A 16,640-nucleotide genomic window follows, 5' to 3' on the forward strand; every position below is an offset into this window, starting at 1 on the left:
TCGACAGCATCAAGGGCGAGCTGCAGCAAGTGTCGACGAAGCGCGACGAGCTGTCTGCTTCGCTCGAGAGCGTCGAGGGCGCGCGTGACGGCCTCAACATCAAGCTCAAGCGCACGGAACGGCGAGCAGAGGGCCTGGAGTCTGAGCTTGCCGCCGCAAACACGGCGCGCGAAGAGCAGGACAGGCTGCTCGAGGCCGAGAAGCAGTCGCATTCGCAGGCGCGCGAACTTGCAGAACGGAACGCAGGCGAGCGGGATGAGCTGCGCACGCAGCTTGAGCAAGAAAGTGCACAGCTTCGCGACACTCGAGCGCGCGCCGAGGCACTGCAGGCAGAGCGCGATGGCCTCGCAAATGACTTGCGCTCGTCGCGCTCACTCCACGAGGAGGAGCAGAAGCGGGCCGAGACGCTCGACCGCGACTTGCAAGACACACGAAAAGCGCTCGACGAGCAGAAGTCATCCACATCGGCACGCGAAGCAGAGCTCGAGGACGCCCGGACACGTGGCGTCGACCTCGAGTCTCGGCTGGCGCAACTGAGCAAGGAGCACGAGGAACGCGTTGAGAAGCTCACTGCCGATCTCGAGTCTTCTTCTTCAGCGCGAGACGGCCACGCAAGGCGCGTCGAGGAGCTCACTGCATCGCTGCAGACGTCCGAGGCCGCCGTCGCGCAGCTGCGCGAGGACACGAGCGCAGGTGCCGTTCGCGAGCGCGAGCTTGCTGCTTCCCTGACGGACGCCAAGGAGCGTATCGCATCCGTCGAGAAGGAGCGCGACGGCGGGCAAGCCAGCATTGCCGAGCTGAGAGCCGCCGTCGACGCTGCGGATGCGAAGGCTGTCGAGCTCAATCGGAGCATCTCAGACCTGCGCGCCGAGCTCTCGTCGAGCGAACAGCGGCACGCTGCCGGGCAGACGCGCATCAGCGAGCTGGAGCGTGCCGGCGAAGAAGCGGCTGTTGCTGCTGCCGCCGCGGCCGCATCTATTGCTGCACTGGAAAAGAGCGGCGCCAAGGACCGCCGCGCCGTCATTGAGGCCAAGTCGACGGGCAAGGCCCATGCCAAGCGCGCCGACGAGGCGGAAAGCACGGTCAAGAGCCTGCGGGAGGAGCTAGCCACAACGAGCGCGACGCTAGTCGAGCGCGAAACCGACTTGTCCGCTTCCCGAGACGCCCTCGCTGTCAAGAGCCAGGAGCTCGAGACGGCGCTTTCGGAGGCGGCAGCTAGCCGCAACACGGCCGAGGCTCGTCAGGCAGAACTCGAAGGCAGCCTCAGCAAGACGAGCGACGAGCTGCGCACCATGACAGCTGCTCGCAACGGCCTCTCCGACGAGCTGGACTCGATCAAGTCCGACCTCAGCTCGACGCGTGCAGAGCTGCACTCCGTCACTGCGGCGCGCGATGGGCTCTCTGCCGACCTCACCTCCGCCCGAGCCGACATCGATGGGCTCTCTGCCGACCTCACCTCCGCCCGATCCGACATCGAAGGGCACGTCAGACGCAGCAAAGGGCTGGAGGACGACCTGGCCTCTGCACGAGAGCATCTCGAGAGCGAGAAGACAGAGCATGCCGCTCGCCGCGACGCCCACGCCGCGACAGATGCCGAGCTCAGCTTGGCGCGCACCGAGCTCGAGGCTCGAGCTGCTACGATCGCTTCGCACATTGCGGCGCACGACTCGACGAGTGCGGCGCTGAACCGCCTGCGAGGGGAGCATGTTGAGCTTGAACGACGTCTCGAGTCGACGCAGACGGAGCTGCGCGAGGCTGTGCAAAAGGACCAGGACCAACGAGAGCAGGCTAGGCTGGCAGAGGCGGCGTTGCAGAGCCGTCTCTCTGCTGCCGAGGCTGCGACGAAGGACGTTCAGGCCAAGGCGGATCGCGACGTTCAGGCTTTGGAAGACGACCTGGCCAGCACTCGAAGCAGCGCTGAATCGGCTCAGCGAGACTCAGACTCGCAGCTCGAGAAGCTGCGCTCCGACATTGCAGAGGCCGAGTCGAGTGCCCGAGACGCTGCTGCTCGAGCAGCGGACGCGCTCGACGCCTTGCGACGGGAGATGGAGGCAGGCCAGGCTGCAGCGGCGCGGCTCGCCGAGGAGGCCGCTGCTGCTTCCGCCGCTGCTCTCGCGTCTGCACGGCTCGAGGCCCGTCAGCAAGCCGACGCCGCCGCGGCCGAGCTGTCGGCCAGCCGCGCTGCGGCCGAAAGGGACGGCGCTGCAGCGGCCGAGCGGCTCGACGAGGCCGAGCGGGTGCGTGTGGAGCTGGAAGAGCAGGTCGATGAGCTGCGCGACGAGCTGTCGGACGTCAGAGAGGCGTCCGAGGCCGAGGCGAGGCGGCTTCGAGCAGAACTGGAAGACACCACGTCGCGCGCCTCGACACAGCTCGAGGAGGCTCAGGCTGCCGCTGCAAGTGCGGCCGACGAGGCACGTCGGCGCATCAAGAGCGAGCAAGAGGGCCATGCGACGACGCGCAAGAGCCTGCAAGAGGCGCACAAGCGCGCCGAGGAGACGATCTTCAGCACCGCCGACCAGCTGCGCGCGCTGCGAGGCGACCTGGAGCAGACGGAGCAGCGCGCCAGTGCGGCCGAGGCGCGCGTCGACGAGCTGGAAGAGGCGCTCGGCAGCGCGCGCACGGCGGACAACAAGACGCTCTTTGACCAGGCCTTTGTGGACGGCCTGGTGCAGCAGCACGAGCTGGACATGTCGGCGACGCGCAGCGCCATCCGCAAGCTCGAGGCGGGCGTGTACGAGGAGACGGACCGCGCCAACCGCGCGCTGCGCCGCGTCGCCGAGCTGCAAGAGGGCCTCTTTGCCGCTGGGCTCGAGGCGCCGCCGCCCGTCGCCTCGTGGATGCGGCAAGCGCCCTTGCCGCGCGAGCCGGCAGCCGCATCGAGCGTGGCCTCGTCACTGGCGAGCGAACGCGCTCCGCAGCTGCACAACGTGCCGCGCATGCAAGTCGTCGCTGCGCCGCCCGTGGTCGATGATGAGGATCAGTCGGACGAGCTCGGCTCCTCAACGCCGGCACTCAGTCTCTCGCCGCCGCCGAGAGGTCCGGCACGCGGCGGAGCGAGCAACGACGGCGGCGGCAGCCGTGCCTCGACGCCCGCCGCATCGGACGGCGCCACAAGCGCGGCGCCGTCGGCTGCAGCCTCTGTCAGTGAGGCGCCAGAGGAGCGCGACGGCGCAGAGAAGGCGGCGGCGCTGAGCGATGCGCGGCGCAAGGCCCTGCTCAAGGCTGCACGCAAGAGCCGCGAGGCTCGAGGCTGAGTCAGCCCCACGTCAGCCGAGCCGCAGGAATGCGCTGCGCGCAAGGTCTCCAGCACGTCCTCTCTCGCTGCTGGCTCGTTCACATCCTTCTCCTCCATTCCACTCCTTGCACCTCTGCCTCTTTCGCTTGCATGCCTGCCCCTCTATGCATGCGCCTCAAGTCTGTACTTTAGCTCCGTGAGATGACATAGACGCGACTTTGATCGTTGGTTGTAGGCTACACGAGCAGGCGCGCCGTGCATAATGCGCCTGCGGTGGACGGATGGGATGCAAGGGAACAGACCAGGCGCTGGCGGTAGTCCAGGCTCGCCCTCTAGCGCGCAAACGTGACCTTGAGCCGCTCGCCCGCGCCAAACTCGTGGCCATTGAGCGCGTCCTTTGCGACGGCGCTCGAGGCCGAGTCGGCAAACTCTGCGAATGCAACGGGCCGCCCTGGGATGAGACGCACGTCGGTGAAGCCTGCGTATCTGTGTGCAAGAAGCCGCAAGGGGCAAAAGGTGGTCAGCCTGACGTCGCGCGAGCACAGGGAACACTTGCGGCAGCCCCATCGGCGCAGCTCGAAGGCAAGGACGTACCCTTGGAACAGCTTCTCCAGATCCTCGCGCCCCACATTGCCCGGCACGTTCTGCAGGAAGAGAATGGGGTTCGGCGGCAGATATTCGTCTGGCATCTGCGGCTCCTGGCGCTTGCTTGCCGCCGGCACGGGCACGGCGGCTGCGGCCTCTGCGCCCTCTTCGCCGCCCTCTGCCGCGGCCTTTGCAGCGGCCTTGGCGGCGAGCACCTTTGCGAACATCTTGCGCCGCAGCGGGTTGTTGCGCCGCGTCTTGCGCTTCTGCTCCAGCCGCGCGGCCTTGTGTGCGGCGACTTGCGGCGTGTCGACGCCGCCGGCTTCGTCGGCGACGACGGCGTCGGAGCGCGAACGGGCGTAGTCGAGTTGCTGTGTTTTAGAGGCGCAAGCGCAAGGCCCGCGTCAGTATTGAGGGAACGTCGAGGGGCAAGACAAGCTCGCGCAGATGGGACTGGCCGAATACATTGCTGTGTGCGATGCAAACTGCGTGGCCGGGCCGCGAGATGGGAGAGAAGCTTCCCTCGCGTGGGCTTGCCCGAGCTCCGAAAGCCACCTCTCTCCCTACATCCCACCACTGCCTCCTCAAGGGCCTCTCTCTCCCTTCATCCCAGCCCTGCCTGCCTCAAGCACCTCTATCTTCCTCGTCCCACCCCTGAACCTCGCTCCCTGCACTTCAGACGCGCTCCACTCACCATGGGCTTGCCATACAGCGGGAAGCCGGCGACTTCGGCCTTTGCCTTGGTCGCCGCGTCCTGCTCCTTGAAGGCGACGAAGGCCTGGCCACGCATGCGCACGTTGCGGTGTGCCGTGACGGAGAGCACCTCTCCATACGTGCCAAACAGGCCGAGCAGGCTCTGCTTGAGCACGTCGAGCTTGACCTTCTGGTTCAGGTTGGTAAGGTAGAGGGTGCGGTTGGCGGCGCGTGCGTCGTCGGCAGAGGAGGCGTCGCCTGCGGGCTTGGCGTCGGCGGAGGAGGCAGGGCCCGCAGCGCCCTCGGCCTTGACGGCGGCATCGGCGCCAGACTCGGCCTTGACGGCAGAGGTGGAGGCGTCGGCCATGAGGGAGTCGGCGGCAGACATGGCTGGCCGGAAGCGGGTGGAGCGGGAGAGGAAGATGGCCGGTGCGGAGGCAGCACGACGTGGTCGAGCTGGCTCTGGCAGGGCGCGAGAGCGACGCCCGCGCCGCGCCTGGCGCGTCGAGGGGCAAGTAGGCGTGGGCGCACGCCGCTGCTCCACTTGCTACGCTACGTCTCTCTCTCTCTCCACCACAACCCTCCAACGCAGCCGCACGCCGCTGCTTCCAACTGCCTTCACACACAACACTCCTCCCTCTTCGCACGCCAGCGCGGCTCTCGGCATCATGGGTGGCGGGTGCGTGTGCCGATGCGACTGCCTCCTCTCTTGATCCGCGCACTGACACTTGGCGCCCGCGCAGCGATCTCAACATGAAGAAGTCGTGGCATCCCCTGCTGCACACCAACCGCGAGAAGGTGTGGAAGCAGGAAAAGGCCGCGCTTGAGGAGCGGCGCAAGGTCGAGGAGCTGCGCCGCGAGCGCGACCAGGAGCGCGAGATGCAGGAGCTGCAGCGCATCCAGGAGGCGGCGGGAGGCAAGAAGCGCAGCGAGAAGCTCGAGTGGATGTATGCCACGCCGGCGACGGGCGCAGGTCCGAGCGCCAACGAGCTCGAGGACTACCTGCTGGGCAAGAAGCGCATCGACAAGCTGCTGCAGCAGGACGAGACGGCAAAGGTGAGTCTGCTGCGCCGCCTTCAGGCCGCCTGTGCGGCAGCTAGCTGACGAGCCATCGTTCCGATGCCAGGTCTCGGCAAGCGACACCACCGGCCCCATCGCGCAGCAAAACGCCAATACGGCGCGCGACCTGGCGGCAAAGGTGCGCCAGGATCCGATGATGGCCATCAAGGCGCAAGAAGCGGCGGCGTATCAGGCGCTGCTGAAGGATCCGGCGCGCCTCAAGGCACTGAGAGCACAGCGCGAGAGGGAGCAAGGCGGCGGCAAGGAAGAGACAAAGGAGGAGAGAAGACGGAGAAAGGAGGAGAAGAGGAGAAGACGGGAGGAGGAGAAGTATGGCTCTTCCTCTTCGCGCCCTCGCGAGGGTGCATCGTCGTCGCGCCATGACGACCGCAGCGAGCGCAACGAACGACACTCGTACTCACGCCGAGACGACTACGAATCCGAGCGCGATCGCCACGCGCGTCGTAGCGGCGACAGCGAGCGTGGCGAGTCCACGTCGCGCCGGCGCGACTCGCGCGAGTACTCTCCTTCGCGCACCGCCCGTCGCTCGCCGTCGCCCGCGCGCTATCGCAGCGAGGAGCGCCAACGAGAGCGCTCGCCTGCACGTCGGCACTACAATGATGAACGCGAGCTTTCTCGACACTCTCCGCCCCCTCGTCGCCACGACGACGAGCGCCGCGCTGCGCCGCCGCCGCCGCCGCGCGAGGGGCGCGAGGAGCGCTACGCCGGCAATAGCAGCAGTGGCTATGCTGCGCACGGCGGCGGCCACAACAACGGCTACCACAATGGTGGCCGCGCTGCTGCCTACGCTCCTCGCGGCGGCGGCGCACACGTCGAGCGTCGGGCCTACGTCGCGCCGGCGCCTGCAACCCGTGTACAAGACAGCGCCGCCGAGCGCGAGGCCAAACTGGCCGCCATGGCGTCGAACGCGACGGCGCTGTCGGCGGAGCGCAGTGCCTACCTGGCGCGCGTCGAGGCCGAAGAGTCGGCCGAGGCGGCGCACGAAGAGGCGCTGCGCGCCAAGCTGGCGGCGCAGCGAGGCAAGAGCGGCGAGGGCAAGGGCAGCTTCTTGATGGCGCAGCAGCGCAGGACCTTTGGCGTCGACGGCGAGGCGGATCTGGGAGAGAGGATGAAGAGAGGCAGAGAGGGACTGCAGCGCATGGCGGCGGACTAGGCAGCGAGCAGAGAGACCCTCAAGCATGGCGAGGGAAAGGGAGGAAAAGGAGTGGGGAGGGGGGAGCAATGTCACACGTGTCTAGCGCATCTCTCTGTCCCGAGCGAGTGTGCAGTCTGAGTCTCGATGGGTTGGGTGAGTGCTGTGTCATTTCGCTGTGCGACGTGTCGCTTTTGGGGGGCTGGCTTGCGCACGATGGTGCGTGGGCGATATCTAAGTGCGTCTATGATGCGAAGGAGGGCGGCATGGATGAGAGGGGTATGAGATGGGTCGATGCGAGGTGAAGCTGGCGCACAGAGAGGCAAAATGGGGGCAATGGAGGGACGGTGCTCAAGGCTGCACAGCAAAGCTGCTCCGTTGCCGCAGCCGAGCTCCGTAGAGGAAGAAGAGCGGCGGCAGTGTGCAAAGCGCGCCTGCGATGCCCGTCAGGAGCAGCATGCTGGTGCGCACAGTGAGGGCTTCAAACATTGGCTGTTGGGTGGTGTGCAAGCACCGTCTTTGCGTCAGTATAGCTGGTGGCAAGCGTAGTGAGGCGGGTGGAATAGGGCGAAGGCAAAACGCACCTTGGCGAGCAGAGGCATGACGGCGCCCAGCACTCCGCGCAGTGCGGCGTTGGCAGCGAGTGCCGAGGCGGAATGGGCAGCGTACACATCGACGCTCCAGCAGAGAGAGGAGAGCAGGACCAGGAGAAATCCAGCGCCTGTCAGCAGCCCAGAGGCCAGCAGTGGGCTCGCGGCCGCCAGGCTAGCCGGCATCGGGGCAGTCGAGGAGGAGGAGGAGGGGATGCTGAGACTGAACAACAGCAGTCCGGCGGCGAACAGCACCGCGCCGAGCCCGAGGGGCAGCAGACGATCTTCGGGCACGCAAGCGCCGGCGCAGCGCCGACGATGCAGCCGCGGCACGAACAGCAGATGCAAGAGCACGCCGAGGAGCAGGCCGAGGAGCACGGGGAGCAGCGCGAGGCTGGATGCGAGAGGTGTCCAGTGCAAAGAGGCGAAGACCCGAGGATAGGCGCCGAAAAGGAGGTAGAGGAGCGAGAAGACGAAGGCGACGCTGGGGTTCGTGTGGATCGTCAGTCAGGGCTCGAAGGAAAGAAGAGGGCGGGACGTACTAGATCGAGAGGAGCGCCAACATCAATTCGCGCGCGAGCATGACGAGCGGCCTGGCCAGATAGACGTGTACGAGACGCTTGACGTCGGTGTGCACCAGATCGGCCGGCGCATGCCAAGCCCACTCGCCCGTTTCGATGCGCAAGGCGCATGCCTGGCGCTGCAGCAGTGTGCCTTCGTGCGTCTCGCGCAGTGCGCATGCCAGCAGCAGCGCCACGCCGGCGCCGAAGAGCACGCATGCCCAGCCTGCGCTGCGCCAGTCGGAGAGAGGGAGGAGAAGCGAGACGAACGTGGGCGAGACGATGGCGCCGGAAAAGGAAAAGAGGAGCATGCATGCCAAGGGCCACGTGGTGGCGTAGGCGCCGCCCCAAATGTCGACGAGCGAGGCGCCGCCTACAGAGACGGGCGTGGCTCCCAGCAGACCTTGCAGGAAGCGAGCTGCGAGAAAGACGGGGAAATGCAGCGTCGTGGTGGCCATAAGGCCAAAGAAGACACTGGCCAGCGGCGGCAGCACGAGCAGCTTCTTGCGGCCTTGCGTCTCGGACAGGGCAGAGCCAAGCACGGGACCGATGGCGAGACCCAAGATGAAGAGACTCGTGGCGAGAATGCCGACTTGGGGCGAGACGTGGAAGGAGGAAGAGAGGGAATGCAAGGCGAGGCCGCCGGAGAAGAGAGAGGAGCCGAACGAGGCGGGCACGGCGGCGAGACAGATGAGGAGCGATTGCAAGAGGCGTTGCGTGAGGGACCAGGTGGCGGGTGAGAGAAGAGAGGGCGGATGGAGCGTGTAGGAGGGCGTGACTTTCTCATCGATGACGGCGCCGTCTTTGGCGAGGTGCAGCTCGGAGGAGGCACGCCGAGACGTGGCGGTGGAAGAGGACGGTGTTGTCTGTGCACTGCACGAGGCCATCGCGGACGACATGCTGGTGTTGAGGTGAATCGAGGGAGAAGGATGATGAGCAAGTGCAGGGATGGGTGCAGAGCGAAGGAGGAAGAGTCAGAGTAGCGAGAGAGAGAGAGAGAGCAGGGCCCTGCCTATCTGGCCTCGTGCAGCAAGCTGACTCGCTGACCCTCTTCCTCTCTCTTCTCGACGATCGCTTCCAAGCCACATACCACATCTCTCTCCTCTCTCGTCTTTCACTCGCTGCGCGCCGTGTGCGCCGCATGCCCGTGCCTGCCAAACGTGCCTATCGCCCCCTGGGCGCGCCCATGGAGCTCGCGGCCGCGCTCAGCGCAGGCGGCACGGAGAGCGCACCGCGGCGCAGCGTCCGCCTCTTCCGCGCTTGCCGTCCAGCCAAGCCGTGTGTTCCCACGCGTTGAGGGCGAGACGGAAGTGCGGCCGCGGCGCAGGCGCGACTTCAAGAATCGACTTCAAGGCGCGCTAGATTTACGAATTTGACGAGAGGGAAGAGGAGGGAGCAAGAAGACGAAGCCGCCGCGGAGAGAGGTCCGTGAGCGGCGTGGCTCCATCTGCAGCATCGTGCGTCTGCCCTGCACCTGTGTCGCCGACGGAGGGCGTGACTCGACGGCTCCTGGCCGCTGCTTGCTGCATGCGCTGTGGCCGAAGCGCTTGTATGGCATGCCCTCATGGCTGCTCGCACTAGACTGGCGCTGCACGCAACGGCGTCGTCCATTTGCCTTGGCTGCTCGCAAAGGCGCAGCAAAAAGTTCCCGAGGCGACACTCTACAAAGCACCGCAATGCCACATCCACACCCCACACACGCGCGCGGAGGGGCCGAGAGGGAAACAGGGGACGTAGTAATGGTGAGATGAGAGGTAGCATAGAACAGGTCGTTTGGGGGGGGGGGGGCAACCGAGAGAGAGGGGGGGACGAGCGGGCGCGAAGCGACAACAGAGAGAGGGACAGGCGCGCGGTGGCACAGGTGGAGAGAGAGGGAGAGTGGAGGTGGGCAGCGAAGGGAGAGAGGGAGACGTGTGTGCAGTGAGGGAAGCGGACGCTTGAGCAGCGACGCGGCAGACGGCGGCGAGCAGTGCAGAGGCGCCGAAGCTTGCGGTGCCGCTCCTGCACCCTCACTCTTTCTCTTCCTTCCGTGCCGAGCATGCTGGAGGAGCGAGGCGAGAGAGACGTGAGCGATGCGTCGTAGATCCCCAGTGGAGGTGGTGAGGTGGATGATCGGGTATGCTGGAGGGAGTGTCGGGTGCCGAGGGCGAGGAGGGCGGACGCGGCAGAGCAAGCGCAGAGCGAGACAGCGCGAGAGGCTGCAAGCAGGGCCGGAGCAGCGCAGAGCACTGCGCAGAGCCGAGCGATTGATTCAGCTCCGCCCGCTCCTCCCTCAGCAGCTCCGCATCTCAAAGCGTCCGCATCGCCTCCATGCAGGAGCTCCCGCCGCGCTTGCTCCTCGTCCGCCCGCGTGGTGCTAGAGGGTCGCACCGTCTAGAGAATCGTGCAGTTGCGCTTCTTCTTGGCCTTGATCGGCGCCGGCGCAACTGGGAGGAGCAGTGCACGCATCAGCAGCTGCCAGTCGGCATGCAGCACCTCTGTCAGTCTCGCACGCGCCAACACTCACGGACGCTGCGAATGGCCTCGTCGAACACGCCCTTGAGGCCCTTCTGCGTCAGCGCCGAGCACTCGAGGTAGCGCGTGGCGCCAATGTCGCGCGCCATGGCGTTGCCCTGCGCATAGGCAATGGGCTGCATGCGCCGCTCGCGCAGCTTGCCAATCGTCTCGCCGTCCTCGCGCAGGTCCAGCTTGGTGCCGACGAGAATCATGGGGATGTTCGGCGCGTGATGGCAGATCTCCGGCCACCACTGCAGGCGCACGCGTGTGTGAGCCAAGGCTGGTGCGGCACGTGCGCGCCTGCATCTCGCCGCTTCCGGTACACACCTTTGTCCGCACGTTCTCAAACGATGGTGGGCTGACGAGCGAGAAGCAGATGAGGAAGACGTCGGTTTGTGGGTACGAGAGCGGGCGCAGACGGTCGTAGTCTTCTTGGCCGGCCGTGTCCCACAGGCCTGCAATGCCCGCGATGCCTCGGCGTCAGCACATGCGCCTGGAGCAAGGCTGCGCCCACGTCGCCGTGCTGCGTGCGTGGCGCGCGCACACTCACCGAGGCTGACGGGCTTGCCGTCGACCATGACGTTGGCCGAGTAGTTGTCAAAGACCGTCGGAATGTACTCTCCCTGTCGTCGCACGCGTCCCTCTTGCGTCAGCTCACGCACAGAGATGAAGCTCTTGCGGCGCACATGCCCACAGCGCAGCACAGCACACTCACCGGAAACGCATTTGTCGTGTAGCTGATCAGCAGACACGTCTTGCCCACTGCTCCGTCGCCCACGACGACACCTGAGAAAAGAAGCGCAGCGTCACACGCGCGAGGTCAGCTCCTGCAGGGGCGAGGGTGCCAGCAAGACGCACATTTGATAGTCTGCATGATTCTCGAGTCGGCGCCGCGAGACAGCAAGGGACTGTCGGATGCGCTGAGAACTGTGCGCGCGGCAGGGAGGCGATCAGCGATGCACCCCTCTCTTGTCAATTCCCCAACAGATCCTCGCGTCGACAGGGCAGAACGCGCAAGACCGTGACCCCGCCTTGCGCCCCAGCACAGGCTCCAGTAGCTCGGCCTTTCGCCGTCATGCAGCGCAAGCTTCTCTTGCGGCGCAGCGCGATGTTGGCAAAGACAAGAATGCGCACACACGCTCTCTCTCTCTCGCTCTCTCGCAGGTTGCCAGCAACCGGCTGCACGAGACGCTATACGCTGCGCTCGAACGCAGAGCATCAACCGTGCACAGGAGAGGCGCCCTGTGTGGCCTGTGTGCGCAGGATCGGACGTTCGCCGAGTGATGCGCTCCGCCTACGGGCGCAAGACATCGAACGTCGAGACAGCGTGGTCCAACAGAAGCCCACTCGACTGTGCGAGTGGGGCAGCGATCCAACGCATGCGCCCCAAGCGTCTGCCTTCTCGACCCTTCTGCCGCGGGCGGAGCAACAGCAAAGCTCGAGCGGGCGTCATGGCTCCGTGCTTTGCAGCTCAGACGGTCACTGCGAGAGAGCAAGCACAGCATTCTGGCTTTCTCCTCCTGCACCGCTGACATCGCGTCCCTCGCCAGAGAGCTGGTTGACGCGCGAAGAGGCACGTCGGAGTGCCTCGCCGCGCCCACGCCTCCGCAATGCAGCGCAATGCAAACAACAAGGCCGACGCTTGTCTCTTTCGTCTAGCCCTTGCGCAAGTCGCAACATCGCAGGGTGCGCCGCGAGGGCCAAAGCTGTAAAGCGCAACGCGGCAACTCAAGCGAGAGAAAGGAGACGGGGCGGGCCACCGCCGCGATGTGGATCCCTGAGCGACGGGTCCAAGAATGCGTGCACGAAGGACGCCCTCTCCGTCTCCATTCTCTGCACACGAGCCGCGAGACGATGACCCGCTCGCAGCCTGCGCCGCGCATAGAGGTGACGACTTTTCCTCAGCGCCGTACCGATCCTCCCCTCATTCTGGCCCCCAGATAACTGTCCGCTCGAGCGCCCCGTCTCCCCACCGCTGCCATCCACGCGCGCCTTGCTGCTGAGGGCAGAGGCCGCGGCGCCGCGCATACAGCGACACTTGACGACCTGACCATGCACTCTTCCCGACGCCTTGCCTCGCCTGTCCCAGCACCGCTCGCATCCGTCTCTCCTGCATCTGTATTCCTCGTGCGCCTGTGCGCCGGCATGGCCTGCGCCACGTCCAGCTCTGCACTCACATTTGAAGAGAGCTCGAGAAGGAGAGCCGAACACGCGCAAGAGGCAGCAGCAGAGATGCCTAGGTTCGCGCAAGAGGCAGAAGGGCAGAAGCGAGGGCCGCAGAGAGTGCGATGCGGTGCCGGGCAAAGAGAGAGGAGCAGACGACGCTGAGGGGCTGCTGCGCGTGCGAGGCGGCCTGCGAGCGGGCGAGCAGCGAGCGAGGCGGAGGCGCGCGAGGGCGACGAGGCGCGTATGTGCGGGTGGGCGCTACGACGAGAGTCTGAGAGCGAGGGCGAAGAGGACGAGCAGGAGCAGGTGCGAAGGCTTCGAGGTCGAGGTGGGAAAGACGAGACGAGCTCAACGCTCTGGAGCCGTGGCCGAGCGCGAGGCGCGTGCGGCGGTGAGGCCGCCGCCGCCTGCCGCACGCCAGACGGCTGCGCGCCAGACACGAGAGGCAAGGCACGCGGCCAGCACCACGCGGCAGCCGCAACCGCGTTGAGCTGCAGCGCGCAGCCGAGGAGGGAGCGCTGCCGCTGGCGTGCCTTGCCGCGCACCATCTCCCTTGCCGCTGCAGCTGCGCGCCCTGCAGCAGCAGCACCAGGCAGCCTCAGCCGGCGTGCCTCTCCGTTCAGGTTGCTGCTGCCCCTCGCAACACTCGCGCGGCTCCGCTCCGCAGGCCATGTGCCGCTGCCGCGGCACGGCTGCCAAAAGGGGTGCACGCCGCTCGCTGTTCGGCCGCCGTCCGCGTGCACCGCGGCCAGCGCTGAATTCTCACAGCACCGCAGCGCGCGACCAGCGGCTCAGCAGCTCGGCCTCAGGAGCCGGCTCACGCTCCGTCCGAGGCGTGCCCCTCCGCACGTCCGAGTCTGAGTCGCAGGCCGCAGGCCAAGCCGCTCGACGTACGAAACACAGCAGCGCAGAGGACAGCTGCACAGGTGCAGACCAAGCTGCAGGCTGGCAACTGAGGCGTGCCCTGCGCGCCTGCAAGACACCGGACGGCTGGGAAGCAGCGGCTCAAGCGACAGGGTGCAGGCAAGGCTCGCCGTTGTCTCTCGCGCTGCTTCCAGCACAGCAAAGCCCTGGACTCGATCGCCCAGGCAGGGCAAGCTGGGCAAAAGAGGCGGCTCAGGCTCTGCTGTATGACTGCGATGGATCGTCGTGGGCCGAGAGCGTGGGCTGTGCGGTACGCGCCTGCGGGAAAGCGTCCTGGCAGCTGCGCCCCACTTCGCCCTGTCTGACACCTAGAGTCTTGGCCAGAACAGCCTCTCTACCTCGAACGCTACAATATGAGCCGTACAAGTGCCTCGCATCAGATGCCAGTGGGCAGAGCGAAAGAGCAGCAGCGTCTCGCCTCGAGTGAGGCGCAGGCGGAGGTGGCAGCGCGTCACGTGCGCGCGGCGCGCCAGCACGGCCTCCGGCCGCGCGCGGCGCCTCTCCACGTCGGCCTCGCTCTCACCTCGCTCCGCTCCGCTCCTCCACCTCCTCCCACCCCCGGGGGCACTTGCACCATGCATCCCGCCCTCCTGATCCTGCTCTGCGTGCTCGCCACTTCGGCCCTGTCCGCCGTCGGGCACGCGCGCATCACCTCGCTCCTCTCCCCGCTCTATCTCCGCCTCTTCCACGCGCGCGCACACGCCCACTCGCGCGCGGCTCGCGCCGAGCTGCTGCGCCTGCGCCTCGAGCTGGGCGGCATCTCGGCTCAGGACGACTTTGCCAAGTGGGCCAAGATGCGGAGGAGGGTCGACAAGCTGCAGGTCGAGGCCGAGGCTGGCAGTGAGTTATGGCCCCCCGAGTGCTTGCAAGAGCTGCTGCGGGGCGGGTGTGGGCTGCGCTCCCCTGCCCAGCGCGCTCTCCGAGGTGGATGCGAACGCCACGGCCCAGACGCTGATTCTCTTGCGCCTCTTCCAGATGCATCCACACAAGCAGCACTCTCCTTTTTCGCGCTGCTCATCCGCGCCGGCATGCTGCTGGCCACGACGGTATTTCCCTTCGTGCTCACCACGTACTACGGCAAGACGCCCATGTTCTTCCTGCCGCCCGCGCGCCCCAACGCGCCAGAGGGCACGACGTGGCTGGGCCCGATTGGCTGGGTGCTGAGCCTGACGGCTGCGCCGGCTGGTGAGTGCGCAGAGAATGAGCCGGAAAAGAGAGAGTGTGGGAAAGCTGCGTGAGGATCGTAAAGCAAGGGTCAGGACAGATGCTTTGCAGACGCTCTCGCTGCGCTTGCATCGCCCCCTCCTTCTCCTCCGCCGACGTGACCAGAAGGCAGTCGATGCCCGCCGGAAGCTGACGCCTATCTCCACGTCCTCTCCCTCAGGCTCAGTGTCCGCAGGCGTCTGGAGCACCGTCGTGACGCGCGTGCTGGGCCTCGCCATTGGCGCCGTCGCGTCCGTGAGCAAGGACGTGCAGGGCGTGCGCAGCAAGCGCGCCGCTGCCCAGGCCGGCACTGCTGCGGGCGCGGAGGGCGAGAAGGCGGGGCAGAAGAGCGCAGTGGGAGCAGGAGGCAAGGGAGAGAAGAAGATGCAATAGACTCGCGAGCTCGATGCATTGGAGACAACGAGCGCAAGCTAGAGCTTTGACCTTTCGCCGCTCTTCGATTGAGAGGACGTGTGCGCGGGCCGTCGAGAGCGAGCGCAGAGCGCGCACGAAGGCACACGCCGCTGTGGCTGCGTGTGCATATTCAAATGCTTGCTTGTCATTGCTCCGCAGTCGCATCAGCTACAGCAAACCCTCCAGCGCCTTGATCGTTGCTTTCAGTCTCTCTCCCTCCTTCTCCTCCTCGTCTTCTCCCTCTCCGTCCTCCGAACCTGCACCGCCAAGCAGACTCAAGCTACACACCACCGGCCGTGTCTCGCCCCTTCGCACCAGCACCTGCGTCAGCGCAGAGGCGTACACATCCCACAGCGTCTGCTGAGCGGCGGAAGTGGGCGCGCCAAAGAGAAGCGCGAGCTGCGGAGCATCGGCACCGCTTGAAGTGTCGGCATCGACCACTGCATCGGCGGCGGCAGCGGCGGATGTGACGCCGCCCTCGACTTTCTCGAGATTCTCGGATGGGGCGCGAGATGCAGGTGCGGAGAGCTGGTCGGGATCGAACGTGGGCAGAATGTGAGGCGCACTTGAAGGCGTAGCTTGTACCTGAGTAAAGCAGAAGCATGAGTGCCATGAGGACTCGGGTAGCTGTGGCAGAATCCATTGCGCGAAAGCGGGGACAGCCGTCTCTGTGCTCTCTGTACGAAATGGGACGAGAGCGAGGCCGTACGCGTGCCTCTCTCCCCAGCAGGTTCTGTTTCGGCACGACGGTCTGCACAGCAGCGGAGACTCGGAAGGGGCAGAGAGAGAGCCAACAATCCATGTTCGACGCGAGGTGCGCGGCGCATGGTCAACCACGTGAGTGCAGACGCCGATCATGCGCCATTGCACAGCATCACGCTGCACAGCTCTCTGAGCACTCTTGCGAAATGGCTTGCCATTCTCTGTGCTTCTCCCTCTCCGCCTTGTCTTCTCGCATGCCTGAGCAAGACTCACCAAGCATCCAACGCCTCGCCTTTGCTTGCCGCGCCGCGACTGCTGCACGAGCACGAGCACCCTGTCGCTGAAGCGCATCAGCCGCACCTCGCCTTGCTCTTCATCAGCGCCGGAGCTGATGGGAGCAGAGGAGGTGGGCACGCCGTACGAGGCGGGCAGCGGCGTGAGGACGGGCAGTTGCGCCGAGACGGCCGTGGAGGCCGACGCCATGAGTGTCGCTGGTGTCACTGGCGCAGGGGTGGCAAAGAGAGTACGAGGAGACAGGTAGAGAAACTGATTTAGGTGAGGAGCTGCCGATGGGGAGAACGAGAGGCAGTGAAGCAGTGGAAGAAGAGGTGGAGAGGAGGGAAGAAAGGCTTGCTCGGCGCGGCGCGCGCACGGACATGCGGCAGCGCGTGCGCGCGTTTTTCGTGCGAGAGCCCTCCGCCGAACAGGCTCCCGTCTGCTGCTATTCCGATTGCTGCCCTGTCGCGATCGAAGGTTGAGGTGCAGCATAGCCTGCGGATCCTGAGCTGGAAAGGCAGGCTGCAGCTGTGCATTGCTGGAGGATGCAGGGCAGTGAGGGTGGGCTGGCCGTGAGCGGCGTG

At 66.2% G+C, this 16,640-nt stretch overlaps 7 protein-coding genes across 7 annotated transcripts; 2 read left to right on the top strand and 5 right to left on the bottom strand.

Annotated features, from left to right (window-relative positions):
* Positions 1 to 3,413: 3,413 nt before the first annotated feature.
* FA09DRAFT_332157 (hypothetical protein) lies at positions 3,414 to 4,924 on the bottom strand. The gene is made up of 3 exons (XM_025743340.1): positions 4,515 to 4,924; positions 3,830 to 4,191; positions 3,414 to 3,721 (listed from the first exon to the last, which is right to left on the bottom strand). Exons 1-3 carry the CDS (start codon positions 4,899 to 4,901, stop codon positions 3,568 to 3,570), a joined length of 903 nt encoding a protein of 300 aa, XP_025595797.1. The 5' UTR covers positions 4,902 to 4,924; the 3' UTR covers positions 3,414 to 3,567.
* Positions 4,925 to 5,081: 157 nt separating this feature from the next.
* On the top strand, positions 5,082 to 6,833 carry FA09DRAFT_344327 (hypothetical protein). Its single transcript, XM_025744647.1, has 3 exons — positions 5,082 to 5,192; positions 5,257 to 5,569; positions 5,640 to 6,833. Exons 1-3 carry the CDS (start codon positions 5,182 to 5,184, stop codon positions 6,744 to 6,746), a joined length of 1,431 nt encoding a protein of 476 aa, XP_025595798.1. The 5' UTR covers positions 5,082 to 5,181; the 3' UTR covers positions 6,747 to 6,833.
* A 46-nt stretch (positions 6,834 to 6,879) lies between these two features.
* FA09DRAFT_332158 (MFS general substrate transporter) lies at positions 6,880 to 8,894 on the bottom strand. The gene is made up of 3 exons (XM_025743341.1): positions 7,858 to 8,894; positions 7,310 to 7,799; positions 6,880 to 7,217 (listed from the first exon to the last, which is right to left on the bottom strand). Exons 1-3 carry the CDS (start codon positions 8,772 to 8,774, stop codon positions 7,077 to 7,079), a joined length of 1,548 nt encoding a protein of 515 aa, XP_025595799.1. The 5' UTR covers positions 8,775 to 8,894; the 3' UTR covers positions 6,880 to 7,076.
* A 98-nt stretch (positions 8,895 to 8,992) lies between these two features.
* On the bottom strand, positions 8,993 to 10,135 carry FA09DRAFT_143632 (hypothetical protein). Its single transcript, XM_025739136.1, has one exon. The coding sequence runs from the start codon at positions 9,913 to 9,915 to the stop codon at positions 9,211 to 9,213; it is 705 nt and encodes a 234-aa protein (XP_025595800.1). The 5' UTR covers positions 9,916 to 10,135; the 3' UTR covers positions 8,993 to 9,210.
* A 113-nt stretch (positions 10,136 to 10,248) lies between these two features.
* Positions 10,249 to 11,245, bottom strand: FA09DRAFT_335337 (GTP binding protein Rac1; the record flags this gene model as incomplete). Its single annotated transcript, XM_025743761.1, has 6 exons — positions 10,249 to 10,301; positions 10,382 to 10,622; positions 10,699 to 10,826; positions 10,922 to 10,994; positions 11,087 to 11,157; positions 11,230 to 11,245. The coding sequence occupies 6 exons, from the start codon at positions 11,243 to 11,245 to the stop codon at positions 10,249 to 10,251; spliced, it is 582 nt and encodes a 193-aa protein (XP_025595801.1).
* A 2,791-nt stretch (positions 11,246 to 14,036) lies between these two features.
* FA09DRAFT_341166 (hypothetical protein) lies at positions 14,037 to 15,057 on the top strand (the record flags this gene model as incomplete). Its single annotated transcript, XM_025744408.1, has 3 exons — positions 14,037 to 14,301; positions 14,437 to 14,646; positions 14,852 to 15,057. The coding sequence occupies 3 exons, from the start codon at positions 14,037 to 14,039 to the stop codon at positions 15,055 to 15,057; spliced, it is 681 nt and encodes a 226-aa protein (XP_025595802.1).
* A 143-nt stretch (positions 15,058 to 15,200) lies between these two features.
* Positions 15,201 to 16,367, bottom strand: FA09DRAFT_332163 (hypothetical protein). Its single transcript, XM_025743342.1, has 2 exons — positions 16,054 to 16,367; positions 15,201 to 15,663 (listed from the first exon to the last, which is right to left on the bottom strand). Exons 1-2 carry the CDS (start codon positions 16,261 to 16,263, stop codon positions 15,247 to 15,249), a joined length of 627 nt encoding a protein of 208 aa, XP_025595803.1. The 5' UTR covers positions 16,264 to 16,367; the 3' UTR covers positions 15,201 to 15,246.
* Positions 16,368 to 16,640: the final 273 nt, after the last annotated feature.

The sequence above is a fragment of the Tilletiopsis washingtonensis genome, assembly GCF_003144115.1.
Source record: "Tilletiopsis washingtonensis strain MCA 4186 unplaced genomic scaffold FA09scaffold_22, whole genome shotgun sequence".
Classification (NCBI taxonomy): Eukaryota; Fungi; Basidiomycota; class Exobasidiomycetes; order Entylomatales; genus Tilletiopsis; species Tilletiopsis washingtonensis.

Coding starts and splice junctions, on each gene's coding strand:
- FA09DRAFT_344327 (XM_025744647.1), top strand. Junction 5,570..5,639: donor AGCAGGACGAGACGGCAAAG/GTGAGTCTGCTG, acceptor TTCCGATGCCAG/GTCTCGGCAAGCGACACCAC.
- FA09DRAFT_332158 (XM_025743341.1), bottom strand. CDS start 8,774: ATGTCGTCCGCGATGGCCTCGTGCAGTGCACAGACAACACCGTCCTCT. Junction 7,800..7,857: donor TTGGCGCTCCTCTCGATCTA/GTACGTCCCGCC, acceptor CACGAACCCCAG/CGTCGCCTTCGTCTTCTCGC. Junction 7,218..7,309: donor TCATGCCTCTGCTCGCCAAG/GTGCGTTTTGCC, acceptor ACCACCCAACAG/CCAATGTTTGAAGCCCTCAC.
- FA09DRAFT_143632 (XM_025739136.1), bottom strand. CDS start 9,915: ATGCTCGGCACGGAAGGAAGAGAAAGAGTGAGGGTGCAGGAGCGGCAC.
- FA09DRAFT_332163 (XM_025743342.1), bottom strand. CDS start 16,263: ATGGCGTCGGCCTCCACGGCCGTCTCGGCGCAACTGCCCGTCCTCACG. Junction 15,664..16,053: donor GGCGAGGCGTTGGATGCTTG/GTGAGTCTTGCT, acceptor TGCTTTACTCAG/GTACAAGCTACGCCTTCAAG.
- FA09DRAFT_332157 (XM_025743340.1), bottom strand. CDS start 4,901: ATGTCTGCCGCCGACTCCCTCATGGCCGACGCCTCCACCTCTGCCGTC. Junction 4,192..4,514: donor CGCTGTATGGCAAGCCCATG/GTGAGTGGAGCG, acceptor TCTAAAACACAG/CAACTCGACTACGCCCGTTC. Junction 3,722..3,829: donor CTGGAGAAGCTGTTCCAAGG/GTACGTCCTTGC, acceptor TCTTGCACACAG/ATACGCAGGCTTCACCGACG.